This window comes from Mugil cephalus, chromosome 8 (assembly GCF_022458985.1).
Source record: "Mugil cephalus isolate CIBA_MC_2020 chromosome 8, CIBA_Mcephalus_1.1, whole genome shotgun sequence".
NCBI lineage: Eukaryota > Metazoa > Chordata > Actinopteri > Mugiliformes > Mugilidae > Mugil > Mugil cephalus.
The window spans coordinates 16,240,519-16,254,368 of NC_061777.1; the positions used below are offsets into that span (position 1 = coordinate 16,240,519).

General features: G+C 43.5%; 1 protein-coding gene across 4 annotated transcripts in view; it reads left to right on the forward strand.

The window, feature by feature from the left end:
• LOC125012571 (probable E3 ubiquitin-protein ligase HERC2) overlaps nucleotides 1-10,062 on the forward strand; it is a 283,713-nt gene extending 273,651 nt beyond the window's left edge. For all 4 annotated transcript variants that reach the window (XM_047592571.1, XM_047592573.1, XM_047592572.1 and 1 more), the window contains exons 11-14: nucleotides 298-346; nucleotides 4,197-4,309; nucleotides 6,754-7,194; nucleotides 7,940-10,062. In XM_047592571.1, the coding sequence (XP_047448527.1) occupies nucleotides 298-346; nucleotides 4,197-4,309; nucleotides 6,754-7,194; nucleotides 7,940-8,299 (963 nt within the window). In that variant the 3' untranslated portion in view covers nucleotides 8,300-10,062. The remainder of the gene's footprint in view (nucleotides 1-297; nucleotides 347-4,196; nucleotides 4,310-6,753; nucleotides 7,195-7,939) is intronic.
• Nucleotides 10,063-13,850: the final 3,788 nt, after the last annotated feature.

Below are 13,850 nucleotides of genomic sequence, written 5' to 3' on the forward strand. Positions count from 1 at the left end.
CAGATGAAAGACCCGGGTTTCTCAGAGTATATGAGTTTTAGTGGGATATGCATGAATTCTTAAAGGGTCTGCAGACGCTGAACCACATATGTCTGAAAGCATGCGTGCGAGTGTGTAACATCCCTGAATGTGAAGACACCAAAGTGGTGTTAGCCATCCATGTGAGTGTATTAGCAGCGTTTCTTACTCAGCCTGTTTATACAGTTAGTCTGAATATTATGCTGAGCCTCAGTTCTAATAGCATTGGCTAGAATTTTAGCGCTACTTTAACTTTCTAAAACATTTTCTTTTATGCAGGTGACTGATGTTGCCTGTGGAACGTGGCATATAATGGCTCTAACGACAGGTAAGCAACTTACATCATCCACCGCAAAATCTTGGTGTCTATCTGGTTAATTTTAATGTTTTTCGGGCCAGTTTAAATAGGTCACCAGGTGAACCAGTAAAATCTGCCCTTTCTGCTTCACACTGGCTGCTCTTCCCATTCTCCAAATGATGTCTTGTTCCTTCTCAGAGCCCCTCCTCACTCACTTTCTCACTCATCAAACCATAATTCACTTCAGAGGGAAGCATCATTAATGCACAGTAGGACCCAGCAGCTTGATGTGTGCTAATTATATTGTGTGTTTTACACGCTGGATGACTTTTGCTTAGTCAGTGACGAGCTCAGTCTCTGGTAATTGTTTTTTGGATGTGATGAGTTTATAAAAGCGTTTCTCTGTGTGTGTGTGTGTGTGTGTGTGTGTGTGTGTGTGTGTGTGTGTGTGTGTGTGTGCGTGTGTGCGTGTGTGTGTGTGCGTGTGTGTGTGTGGCGTTACTCATGTGTGTATTTGTCCGTTTATCACGTGTGTTTGGTTTGCTTTTACTATGTGGGGATAGAAATCCACATTTATTTGTGCTTGTGCAGTTTTGTATCAAGGGTACGTGAATGCACGTCTGAAACATACACTGTTTTTATACATAGCCACTAAGCCAAGATTATTCTACAGCTCCTCACATTATACGCTTCCGTGAACTTAAAAATGATTAGCACTCAAAATCTCAAGATCATTCTCAGACATTAAAACTGCATGCAGTTTTAAACTCCATCATTCCCACACAAAACTTTGACACGCACATTCAACCGTGGCACTACACTCCATCACTTGCTGGCATCCTTCACAACCAATGTGATCCTTTTAGTGCTGTACATCAGTCAGTGCTATAGCTAGAAATGTAGCTCAGCCTTTGGCTAATCATGCTGATTGGAGGTGTCCTTTGGCTCACCTGGGGGCTTCCAATCCTATTAGGCCAACAGTCCTGAGCCTAGCGTACCCAGCAGCCGTTCGTGTTTGATCACTGGTGCTTAGAGCCCACACTTGTCCTCTTATGTTGGTGTTAAGGCATGGAGGAGAGGAGCAGCAGGGTGGGGTTCGGCGGGGGTGGTTAAAATGTGATCTCCTTAACTCTCTAGGGGAGCAGAGGGGAGTTTGGTGCTCCACCTCCCTCCCTGATACTCCTGTGCTCCTCCAGCTGGAGCTGGTCTTTAAACTTCTGATGTCATTTGAAAGGCGGAACACTGGATGCTTTTTTTTTTTTTTTTCCAAGCCGAAGAGATGGAGGGAATGAGAAAATGAAGGAAAGAGGGGCACCGTGGAAATGATGTTGAGGATGTACATTGTATTCACCCCTCACTGCTTGGCCATCACTGTCTCTCTCTTGTGGCTATCCTTCTTCCACCACCCCCTCCGCTCTTTTGCCCCCGCCTCTTCCCTTGGCCAACAGCGCCCAGGAAGAGCCATGTGTTTCCAAAGTGGACTGGATGGGAAATCGAAGCAGGGCTTCTGTGTTTATCAAGCCACAGCTCCGTCACCTTGCTCCTACTCCCGTCTGGAGGCCCTGGCAAATTGGTGACAGCAACAACAACCCTGGAGCACACATGCCCTCTTTTTTTTTTTTTTTTCTCTGTACATACACACACACACATGCGTACACGCACACACACACACGGAGCATAGCACCTTGGCCTGTTTAGTTTTATTGCTGGTGTCAGGTGAGGAGGTGGAGGTAGGAGTGCTGTCTAATGTTCGGCTCACACACACACACGCACACAGATGCACTCACACGCAGCCATTTCTACCCCTGCCGACACCTTGGCTAACGAGACCTGTGAACTGCAGTGACAGAACTCCGAGACTTGTCAGAGTCCCACTCATTTAATGCCAAGACCCGGCCCCAGCTCTAACCCAACGAGGTTTCTGTATGCACACCAAGCCACAATATTCTCCACAGTGATATACTTAGCATGAGTCTACTGAATACTCCTGCTCCTCCAGGTTGATATTGTTTAAGTTAGCCCTGTACTATGTGTAATTCTCTCTATAAAATACTAAATTCATGGTGTAGAGTAACTGACATTGAAGTGGAGCTGAAATACGTGCGGGGCTCAGTTTAAGTTTACCCTCAGTTGACACTTCATTATGTTGATGTGCGCCTGTGTAACGGTACAGTTATGTGTATAGTGTACCTAATAGACTTGAGTCATTACAAGTTGTTTTGCATGAAATACTGCCCCTTTTGTTAGCTCGTATGCAGGACGCTTTCTGCTCAATATGTTTTCCGCAGCCGCCTCTCTTTTCTTTGCTGTGATCATGTAAGTGGAGCATAAAGCAGAGTTGACTTGGGTTAGAGCCCTGCACGGCCTTGCTACCTTGAAATTAACTGCACAAACAGCGTCTGGTCATTGTGCCTAAGCACTTACAACGATGCCATTTAAGAGAGTATTGATCCACCTGATGCAGGGTCAATCACTGGATCAATGGTGTGTGAGTTGGTCGGCGAGGAGGCTGTTTGACTATGTGAATGAATGAATGGATGGTTGGATAACAGATGAATAGACGGTTGGTCAGTGAATGAATGGATGGATGGATGGATGGATATATGGATTGACTGGTGCATGGGGGGGGGGCAGTGTCGGGTCTGTACAGATGAACTTGTGTTTGCCTGAAGATTTCACTTGTTTGCCCTCTTTGTGTCATTCTTTCCTGTGCACCTTTCAACCACTGCCTTCTTAAATCCTAATCTAGGTTCAAGGTAATGGGTACCTACAGAAGCATGTCTTTACTCAGTGGATTTAATTCACCATTTGTCGTTTCATTAAGGAGATGTACTGTACATGTGAAGTTTTCTTAGTGGCATAGAGGAGCAGGAAGCCGAAAGATATAAATTAAAAAACAGCCATTGTCATTAGCATGTTGGTGGATTGTTTTGATGTGTTTACACACAGGGTTGATTGACCTAGTTACCCTACCCCTGGCAGCACAACATGGAGAAAGGAAACATTATTCAACACAAGGGAGAGGTGTAGATTCCTTTATTAATCTTACATTTGAGACACGTGTGTGCGAACACACACACACAGCCGTGATCATCTGGGGCTCACAGAGGTCGTGCCTTGTGACGGAGTGGGAAAAGAAAAAGGAGAGAGCTATTTACAATTCTGTAAGAGGTGACAATTGTGCCCTGTGCATATTTCTATGGAAAATTTGTAAATAGATCCTTTGTAAATAGCTTCTCTCTTGCCAATCACCCTGTCTGCTCTGTGCACAGCAGCATTAAAAATTGATCCTTAGCCGCACCAGGGTGAAATGCTAACATCGCTGCCAAATGACTGATTAAAAAGAAAAACCTTTAATCTTTGCTTAAAAGTGTCTACTGCCTTGGCATGCCTTTCCCTGTGCTCCTCTATCTTCCAAGGCTGTGAAAGGAAGGAGGGGGTCGCCGTGGGGGAAACGGGGTCACGCTTCATGTAGAGTCAGCGCTGTACAGTGATACAGCTCTAGAGGTGAGGGATTTCTCTAAGAGGAGATCTAGGAATCGACATGCATTGCTCTTTTCTGAATTTAACCTTAAGCCAAAGGTTAAAAACTCATTGGAGCATTCCACAACGGGGCGAATGTGTTGCCACTCCTGCCAACGGCTTCCAGAAAAGTAGCTACTTATCAAATATAACCATGCAAATTCACGAAAGTCACAAGTCACTCAGAAATCTAAAGCCTAAAATAAAATCTTCTCTAAGCAATGTCCAGATACTGACATTGCAGCTGCTGATGAAAAACCGTGACAGAAGAAACCATGGACAAGACATTTAATTAAAGAAGATAAAAAGGGCATTTTGGTGTATATTGGAAGTGATGAGAGGTGTGTTTGCGTTTCAGGGAGCAGAGAGAAGAACAGACTATGTGCTCACCCAGAAACTGAAGCTCACTTCAGAGACCCTGTCAGCAATCCCTTACCAACGCAACACACAGAGAAAGAAAACACGGCACAAGTAAGATAGATATAACTCCTCTTTCTTCTTCTGTAGCCTTTTTATTGACTACTTGCATGCCACATAGCTCTGTGTGCATCACACTTGCTTACACAATAATTGCTTTGGGTCATTCCAAGTGATATCTTTCTCGTTCACGCTCACAGCCGTGTTCGTTGCCATGCTCCGTGCTCAGTTTGCTTCTCAAACCTGCTTTCATGTACTGTTTGAGCTTCTTTGTACTTGTTATAAATGAACTTATCAGTAATGAGTGATACGCAGCACCTGAGTAAACAGTTCAGCCCTCAAAACATTAAGTGGTGAATATACGTTCACTCACCCCTCAGAATGTCATTGAGGACCTCTAAACTGTCACCCAGAGCCACACACACATGCACAACTCCCGCCCCACCCTGTCTCTCTGTCATTCAGGTGTTTACTGTCATTCATACTCAGGGTTTTGTATAATCCTCTCACCACACCTGAGTGCTCCCCACTCGGTGTCACTGGATTTACTCCCTCTCTCCTCCTGTCTCTCTGTCTCTCACTTCTCTTCTCCTCTCCTCCAGTGCACAGCCTTTTTCATTTTGCATCACAGTCATTCTTTAACGCAGGCTGTCATTTCTTATGTAAATAACCACAGATAAAAAGACAGTAACAGACATTTTAAGATTTACACACAACGCTCAGCGCATATGTTTTCAGTCATCCCCTCTCATCAGCCAGTTTGTTTGTAGAAGTGTCTTTGCCTGTAGCCATAAATTAGGGGTTGTGATTTAACTCATTGAGACAAAAGAGAAAGACAATGAAACATGCATAAAACAAATGATGTGGGGAAGGTGAGAGAGAGGGAGGAGAGGAGGGTGAACTGAAGGCAGAAATGGGCCAGTATGTATTTCTGCTCTACTTTCACTTCTGGAAGGCTTCATTAAGAAGTCTGTTTCCAGAGCAGGGTGGATTCTGTATGTGTGTGCATGTACGTGTGCGGGTATGCACAGGAGCGTGTGCATATGTTCAGAGGTTAATGTGTGTCAAAGCACGTAGATATAAGCAAGCGTGCTTATTGTTAATGTGTGCACGCGTGCGCAGGAGTGTGCGCGCGCGTCTTCAAAGGTTAACGTGTGTCGAAGGACACGTACACAAGATTAAAATTATTTATGTGTGTTCAGTGATAGGAATCTCTTAAATTATTTACTCCCAGAACTCTCTAATTGGTATCAAGTTTTTAAATCGGGTCAAATGAGCAGTTTCATGCTGCTTCTCTCCTGCCTTAAGTCTGTATCATTACAACTGGCGATACAGTTGCTGCTGCTTCATCGGACTTGAACCTCTAAATACTGTATTCACCTATTGACTTGGGCTCCACTTTAAGGTTGGAGAAACATGTCAGGCTGAGACAAAGGAGAAAATATGCCCTTTTTTTTCTTTTTTTTTTTTTTTTACTGTGATAGAGCTGTTTTAGACCGTGTGCTCATGGCTGCTACATGGCAAATATTCAGCAAGAAACCTGGTGAGTTGTAAACATCAAACAGAGGCGCACACACAGACACACAGAGCCTTAGGCAGCACACAGAGCTGGTATTAGATTTAAGCCCCCTAATAAAGCCAATTAGAATTATACTGTGCACTGGTGAAGACAACCTTTCCAGGGAAACTTTCTCACCTCCATACCTTCGCATGCAGCCATGGCCAATGTACATTGTTGGAGTCATCGTTACTCAGTAAATCTCTCTGAGGGATCCCTTTACCAATCCTCAATGACTCCACCCCGTACATCGCATCTTCTGTATTTCACGTCTAAGTTGAAAACAACACAATGTAGTTTAACAAGCAATCAACTACAGTCTGTAGGGATTTGCTGGACATAAACAGCCAGCGTACCCTGTGCGCCCAGCGTACCAGAAATCCTGTTCTTTGTTGACAGGCCAACCAAGAAAACAACATATGAATAAAACTTGGAATTAAAAACAAAGGGGATTTTTATTGCTATTAAGAGGTGTGACCGTTTGCCCATCTGGCCTCTCCACCAAGCTAACACATTTTGTACCACTCTCTCCAATGAATGTGGAGAGTGGAATTTAATATCAGCCTTCATCCAGCCTTTGGTAAGACAGCAAGCAAAGTCCTCTTTAAATTGTCAAGGTGATAGAGTGTCACTGGGATTGGTGTCAGTAATGTAATTACTGTAATCCGGTACACTACTCATTACTGACAAAAGTAATCACATTACTGCCCAACACTGTCTGCCCAAAAGGCATAGAAAGGGTTAGTTAGTTAGTTTTTTGGTTTTTTTTTGGAAAAGTGAAGCATCTCAGAGAATCACTTCAGTATTCATATATTATCATGCTGCTGTTTATATAATTTCAAGTTTGAAATGTTGTTATCACCTTACTTTGACGTTGCATTTAAGCAACCTGTGTGACGACAAGCGCAACCTAAACAGACATTGTGTATCCTCTCGACAGGAGTCCAGGCCGGTGAAGCACAGGCGGCTGCACGTTCCGGAGGCACCAGAGGGTTCAAAAGAGCAGGAGGCCGAGAAAGAAAGTGAGAGTGCAGAGGAAGAAGACAGACGTGAGCAAAACCCAAACAACACTGAGGGAAGTGGAGTGTTAAACGATGCAGCATTTGCCACAGTCAGGTCTGCAACGGGGATGGACGGGGCAGGAAATGGCCACTCATCAATCAAATCCAGGGATGACAAGGAGGGTTGTAGGACGGCGGGGCCGTGGGAGCTGAGGAACAGACCGTGCAGAGGCAGAGGAAGCAGTCTTCATGTAGTCTTCACTACATTGCAACTTTTACCGAGGTCAGAGGGAGAGCAGTGCAGGCCCAGTGCCAGCAGCTTGCCCCTGCTAAAGACCAAACAGCAGCCTCAAAGCAGACTTTCAGCTGAGACTCAAGAGGTGAGGCATGATGTAGTTTCCACAAAGAAGAAAAGCAGTGAGCATCCGTTTGTCATTTTTGTATTTATGGTGATAACATTGCGCATATAGTGTATACAAAGGGATACAAACTTTATTTAGTTTTCCTCACAATATTTGTCTCTGTTTATATAACCCTAACATAACTGTTTTATCTTTTGGATATGCTCGGGTGGCTGCAGGGGAAAATTAGCCTTTTGACTTACTTTGGCATAGTTTTGGTAATTTGATCCCTCTCGTGTAATAGAACAAACTTAGCTAAGCCTGGCAACATCTGAAGGCCCCCAATCCATAATTTGCTGTGCTTCCTATAAATGTCAGTTACAACAACAGCTAAGTGGTTTCGTACTAGCAGCACTAGTGAATCACTCTGGCTGAGATTAAAGAAGCAGGTGTGCAGCAACTGGCTGGCACGCTTGAAGTGTGGCCTTTAGTAGTGGTCAGCTGCAAGAATGATAATTTTTAGTTTAAATTCCCTGAAAACCGATCAAATGTGGAATGTGGAGTCTTCCAAAGGAACAGTGATGTAGTGTGTACTGTTGAAAATGAGGTCTTCTGGTTATATTTCTACAGCAAAATATGTTCTGGAGTATTTATCTCCTGCTGTGTGATTGTATTATAGTAGTATCAAATGATTTTCCCAGGACGTCAAAAGCAATTTCTTATCACAAAAAAGGTTTCTGTTTTAATTTTTTTTTTTTTTTTTACTCGTATTTTGTCTCTTCAGGAAAAATCTGCACATCTAACTGAACTGGGTCAAAGTTTTGGGAGCACTATTAGCATTTTGCAGGGCGCCGCCCTCCAACCCAAACCCAGACCTCCTGGCATCCGTACAGGCCCTGGGACTCAGAGGGTAGCCTCGTGTCACCGTTCAAGAATTACACAACACATTGGCCTTAAGTCTCCGGTTAACAAGCCCTCTCCAAAACTGAGCTCTGAAAATCAAGCTCTGGTGTCCTTCCCTGGCTCCCACACAAGACCACCATTCGAAACATCTCTCTCTTCAACTTCTTCGTCCTCTGAAGCATTTGGATACTGTCCTGTACATAGAACAGGTCTTTCTTCCAGCACTTGGAACAATCTTTAAGAATCCAGTTCTGTCCTCGAGCGAAGCTAGTTTTAATTGTTGAAACGTATATATTTTACCCACAGGTCCCACTATATGACTATGTATGGGATGAAAATGTTTATTTTTTTCCATGTTATCTACTCAGTAATTCGTCTCTGGAGACCACATATGGAGCAAAGTACTTTACATTCCAAGATGACTGACAGACATCCTGTTGCTCTGTACACGCTCTCCAAAACAGACTCCAGCTCGACATAAGTGGGCTCTCTACCCCACTGTGATTTGGCGAATATTCTCCTCTTATAAACCATCTCCGACTACAACACCCATGAACCCTGACCTCATCTGCAGGCGTTAGGCTTTGGTCTTACAGTCAAAACCACGTCGAGGATCAGCAGAGTCCTTGAATCACCACATTTTATCAGAACTTGAGAGGGCTGCGGGTTTTTTTTTTTTTTCTTTCCAACCCCGCATACTACCGATCCGCATTCATTTTAATACTCACAGTATGTTGTTTATTAAAGACACGACGCCCGCTCAGATCCTGGCCTCCTGCGAGACGTTTCACGGTGGAGCATTTTCATGGCCGACTGTCTCTGCAGCATGAGTCACACGTGCGTGCTACTATAGCTATTGTGAGTGTGAGGAAATTGATTTGTCGCAGAGATAATACTATATGATGAGGTTTCTAAAAGTAAATGGGATCATTACAGGAAACAAGGCTTCATTTGAATCTCCTTTGCTCTGTGCCTTTGCTGCTTAGTTTTTCATCTTTCTTGGAGTGGTCCTTCATTAGCCTTGTACTGTATGCGCCCTGATTCTTTGCCACAATGAGCTTCACAACCACATGGTAATTCCTCTTTTCAGGGTTTTATTATAGGTGGAACTTGTGATGTTTTTTCATAGTCTGTTCTTTAATATAAGACATGTTTGACATGTTGCATTTGCATGGTTGTCAGTGTTGGGTTGGACACACCTCTTAGAACTTCTATCAAGTAAGAGTAATTCGCTCACATGATTCATTAATAATAATAATACTAGAAATAGTTCATATATTATGATTAAGCATTGAAAATATGACCTAAGCACAGGTAAAGGGATGAATTGCAAGTACAACCACAACAGCGCTTTTGTTTTGTGCGTTACAAACCCAACACTGACCACATACAGGCATGCAACACTGATGGCATTGAGACATCCACCCACATCCCCCTTACACTCCCTGTGGTTTGTTTTGGTGTGAGTAAGTGTTGGTTGTGTGTATCACGTCTTAGCCCTGCGAGACTCCTGCCGATCGATTCAAGGTGAGACCTGTCGATTAAACACCCTGAGCTGTGCTCTCTACCTAACCCCAGGGTGACTCGGTCCCACCCCCTGCGCACACATACTCGACCACACAAACGTGCACACACCGCCGCTTCACCTGTCATCCGTCAATACGTCCATCGGGGCCCCTATTGATCCCCTCCATCCAGCCTCTTCACCCCATGCGATACAACATCAGGGCCAAGACGACACCGGTGCAAGTTTAATTTCTGGCAGATTTACAATAAAGCTCAAGTTATTATTTAACTCTTCCGGCTGCCGTGTGCTCCTTGATTTAGCACCCCTGGAGAGGATGAGTTACAGCTGACACTGAGAATCTGCCGGGGCTGGAATGGTAGGCACCCGGTTCATAACTCAGCCGCCGAATGTGTAGTTAGTCAATCACTTGATCTGTAATCACAAATGCTGCCAGAAATTACATGAGTGATGAGCTGTAATAAAAGCACTTACTTTTCCTGCTCTGTCTCTTAAGTGTTATTGGCAGACCCCTCTCTCCCAGGAGGCCATGGCTGTGAAACAAAATCCCGATATAAACTGCCTCATTGGTCCCTGCCTCACGCTCTGTCTCTGTGGTGTACTGTATGTGTGTATGTGTCTGTGCAACTGTGGTGTTTCCACTACTGTGTAATACAAAGCTCCTTTTGACAGTCTTCCCTCAACTCTTAGATTGCCTTGCTTCGGGACAAATGATCCTCCCTCCAGTGAAGAGAATCATCCACATCTCCATCTTTTCTAAATCTCTGTTGTCTTTAGAAAGGCAAGGAAACTCCTTCGAAAATGACTGTTTTGTAAAAACAGACGTGACACTACTGATTGCTTAAGAAAAGGCTGTAGCGTAAATAAGTTGCCGTTTATTAGTTGACCACTGCTCCTGCAAACAGCCAAGCATGTCCTGATAAGTTGCAGTACGTCTGTAGACATGACCTTATGTACACGTAATCAAACATCTGAGGGCCACGACACAAACCTTTCTTTCACTGTCTGTGACTCTCAGCCCCGTAGCCTTTGGCAGGAGGTCATGCATGACAGCTTTATTGATACAGACCTCTGTAATAATTACACAGCGTCTTGCATGCACTATTGATCAGGCCTATTGATAAAATCATATTTTACTGTAAAGGTCTGTTGATTTGATGCATTACAGCATAAATCTTTCCTCACAAGCAGCTGAATTGGAACTCCTACTGCTGAGTGATGGATGCTCCCACAGTTAAACACACGCACACACACACACACAAGACTATTTATATCAATTGTTTGATTGTGGTAGTATAAGACTCAAGTTTAAGATAGACAGAGATGTAATGATATTCGTATCTTTAGCCCTGCCATACAAATAGATGGTCGCTTAGAGACGACAAGTGAGATCTGCCATCCAGTCCGGCTCGTATGATGTGATATATAAGCGAGGGTGTTTATGGAGTCACTGCTCCATCTTATCATGATTTGTGTTGTCAGCAGGGGCTGAATCTGCATGGTGGTAATAGATTCTGATGCGGTTCAAATGCCCCATGGTGGATGGGAAATAGAGATGAATGTGACAGATCGTACAGGACTTGTCCTGTATACAAACGGCCTTCGGAACTGTTGTTCTCACAGGCTGGGAAGGATGGATGGTGTCATGGCTAGCGCACAGGGAAATGTCAGCGGTGTAATTAAAATAGTAAGAATCTTGTACTTATATGTGACCTCTATGATAGACACAGTCATATCCATATGATTTTCAAGTTGTTGTTTTTTTTTTTGGTATCAAAGGTTTTTTTTTTTGTCTTATTGAAGATGAAGATGCAGACTAACAGAGAGCTAAATAGAAAGTGTTGTGTAATGCACTGGAGCACATGGTTACTCTTTGATCTTGCCATGGAAAAACATGATATCTGTAATAAGGGAAAAGACCAAATTTATTACTATTGGAGGAAAGGAAAATAGATCTTTATGGTTCAGGTTAAAAAGCAGCTTACTAGACCGTGTTTCCGCTTTGGCCGGCAGTTCAAATGCGTGTTTTCTTTTTGGACTTTTTTCTGGCTGGATTCTGAACCCCTTGGGGATAGTTCGCAAAGGCTGTGGTGCACCAGCGCTGGGCTGCTTTTCACATTTAAGGAGCCAAAGAGACACGGAGAACATGTTCATGTTCAAGAGGCCTACAAAACTCTGAGAGCCAGGATGTAGAGGTTATTGCTGGCTCCGTCAGAGTCGGGCTGCAGCAGGTTGTAAGGAAGAGGAGGGGAAATGATCTTATTCAGCAGTGAATTGTTTTATGGCATAAAACCTTGTTCAGCGTAAAATATTTTCCAAATGCTGTGGAATTATGATGAAAGTCACGAGGAAATTTGACATACAGAACAAATTCATGGAAAGCCTAAGGTAGTTGTCTCTAAAAGGCCTACAAGTACATTTTTTATATATATAATTGATTGAGGACGTCTGTAGTGCATGGCAACTACAGCATCAAATCTGTTCATACAAATGGCACAAAACTAAAGCATATCACCGACTTTGAACACACTTGCTACTTTTGTACTGCGGCTTTCTGAAATGCTAATATATAGCCTTAGCAACAGTACCTCCAGTGTGCTCCCTAGGGCGGGGGGGGAGAGAGCATAGCAAGACAAAGACAGTTTTTAATCTGAGCAGGAAGCACACAGTGGCGATTCACTGTGACATGGTGATTGATATGAGTGAGTAGTGTATTTACTGAGTCTGACGGGATAGGAGAAAGAGAGTGTTTTCTTCCCATCCATACGTTTATCTCCCTCCATAAATCACTGCCAATGGGATGCATAAATGTGGATGAGCAAATGTGGTACTGCTCCGACTCAGGCAATTCCACTTTGACCTTTACATTTGGCATTGGTCACTGGTACTAAATGCGTGCCATGACCTTCCCTGACCTTGGACTATTCATATTTAATAGCACGAAGCCTGTTGGTTCCTCAGACAACATACGGTCTGAAAATACACCAAACCTGATGTTACTAGTTATACAATAAAGCAGTTCGTCCACTAAATTGAGATCCTGATCACAAGTCACTCATATACTTTGTTTGTGTGTGTGACAATGTCAGATGAGACATGGTTGTTTCTGTTGTCCTCATTAGTCCGTGTCTTTATAGCTTTGATTCCATTACCCGTTAGCCAGCAGCACACTATGATGTCCTCTGTCCATCCTAACCTTTGACTCTTGCCAGTGCTTTAAAGGTTCTGCTCTTTGCCCTCTTCCATTTGACCTGTCTGAAGTATACCTTTATAATTGCCCCTGTCCCTATCAAATGCACATATGAGAGGGCGCAGGGGCAGGGAGCCGAAGTCTGTCCAGTAACCTTTTGGCCTCTTGTTCATCCATTCTGCTCGAAGCAAGCACAGCAGGTTTCCTCCCCCTGTCCACAATCCCATACTGTATTAGTCTACATGTCGGAGTTATTGATGGCACTCCGAAAATATTTTATTGGTCAGTCATGACCTTTGACTGGGGCAATGCAAACACTAACCCCCCTAAAGCTTCCTATCGACATGGATGTATGTATGATCAGATGGCTAATAGAAGTATAGATTTAGAATGGCTGAAGACATAGTCATTTGGATTTTTAACACTGTGAGGTCAGCATTGCTTTTCACACTCTGCATGTGTTGGATCAATAGGTAAGAATTCATACTGGGTTCATTATAATACAAACCATCCAGTAATGCTAAGAAAGACATATTTGTAAAATATGTACATAGGAATACCATAATATAGTGTGAAAATCAGCTTTAAATGCACAAATTACACATTTAAAATACTAATCAAAGCACAAACAACCAAAATATATATAAATATATCAAAAGCACGTCAAAAATGGTTAGTCCTTTCCTCATTCTCTTTTCTTCTCCTATTATTTTACATAAGTCTCTTGATCGGGGGAAGTATAGCTTGCACTGAAGCACCCACAATTAAGATAAGCCCACACCACAACTGGACAATTACCTGACAACTAACCTTTTCTGGAGGCACTTCAGAACGTAAGGACCCCAGAGGAAAGACGTGTCCTGGTTAGAACAAGCACTTCAACAGGCCAGAGAGAGCGATGGAGGATGTAATGTATGAGAACGGAGAGGCAGAGAGTGTCAAAGAGAGAGGGGAAAATGACAGAAATGGAGAAAAAGACAGTATCATGGTGAGATTACCTAATCCTCTGTCTGAGAGGAGTATTTGAAGGGGCCGGTGGTGTCAGACATGAGGGGGCTTTGTGCAGGTTTACCCAGG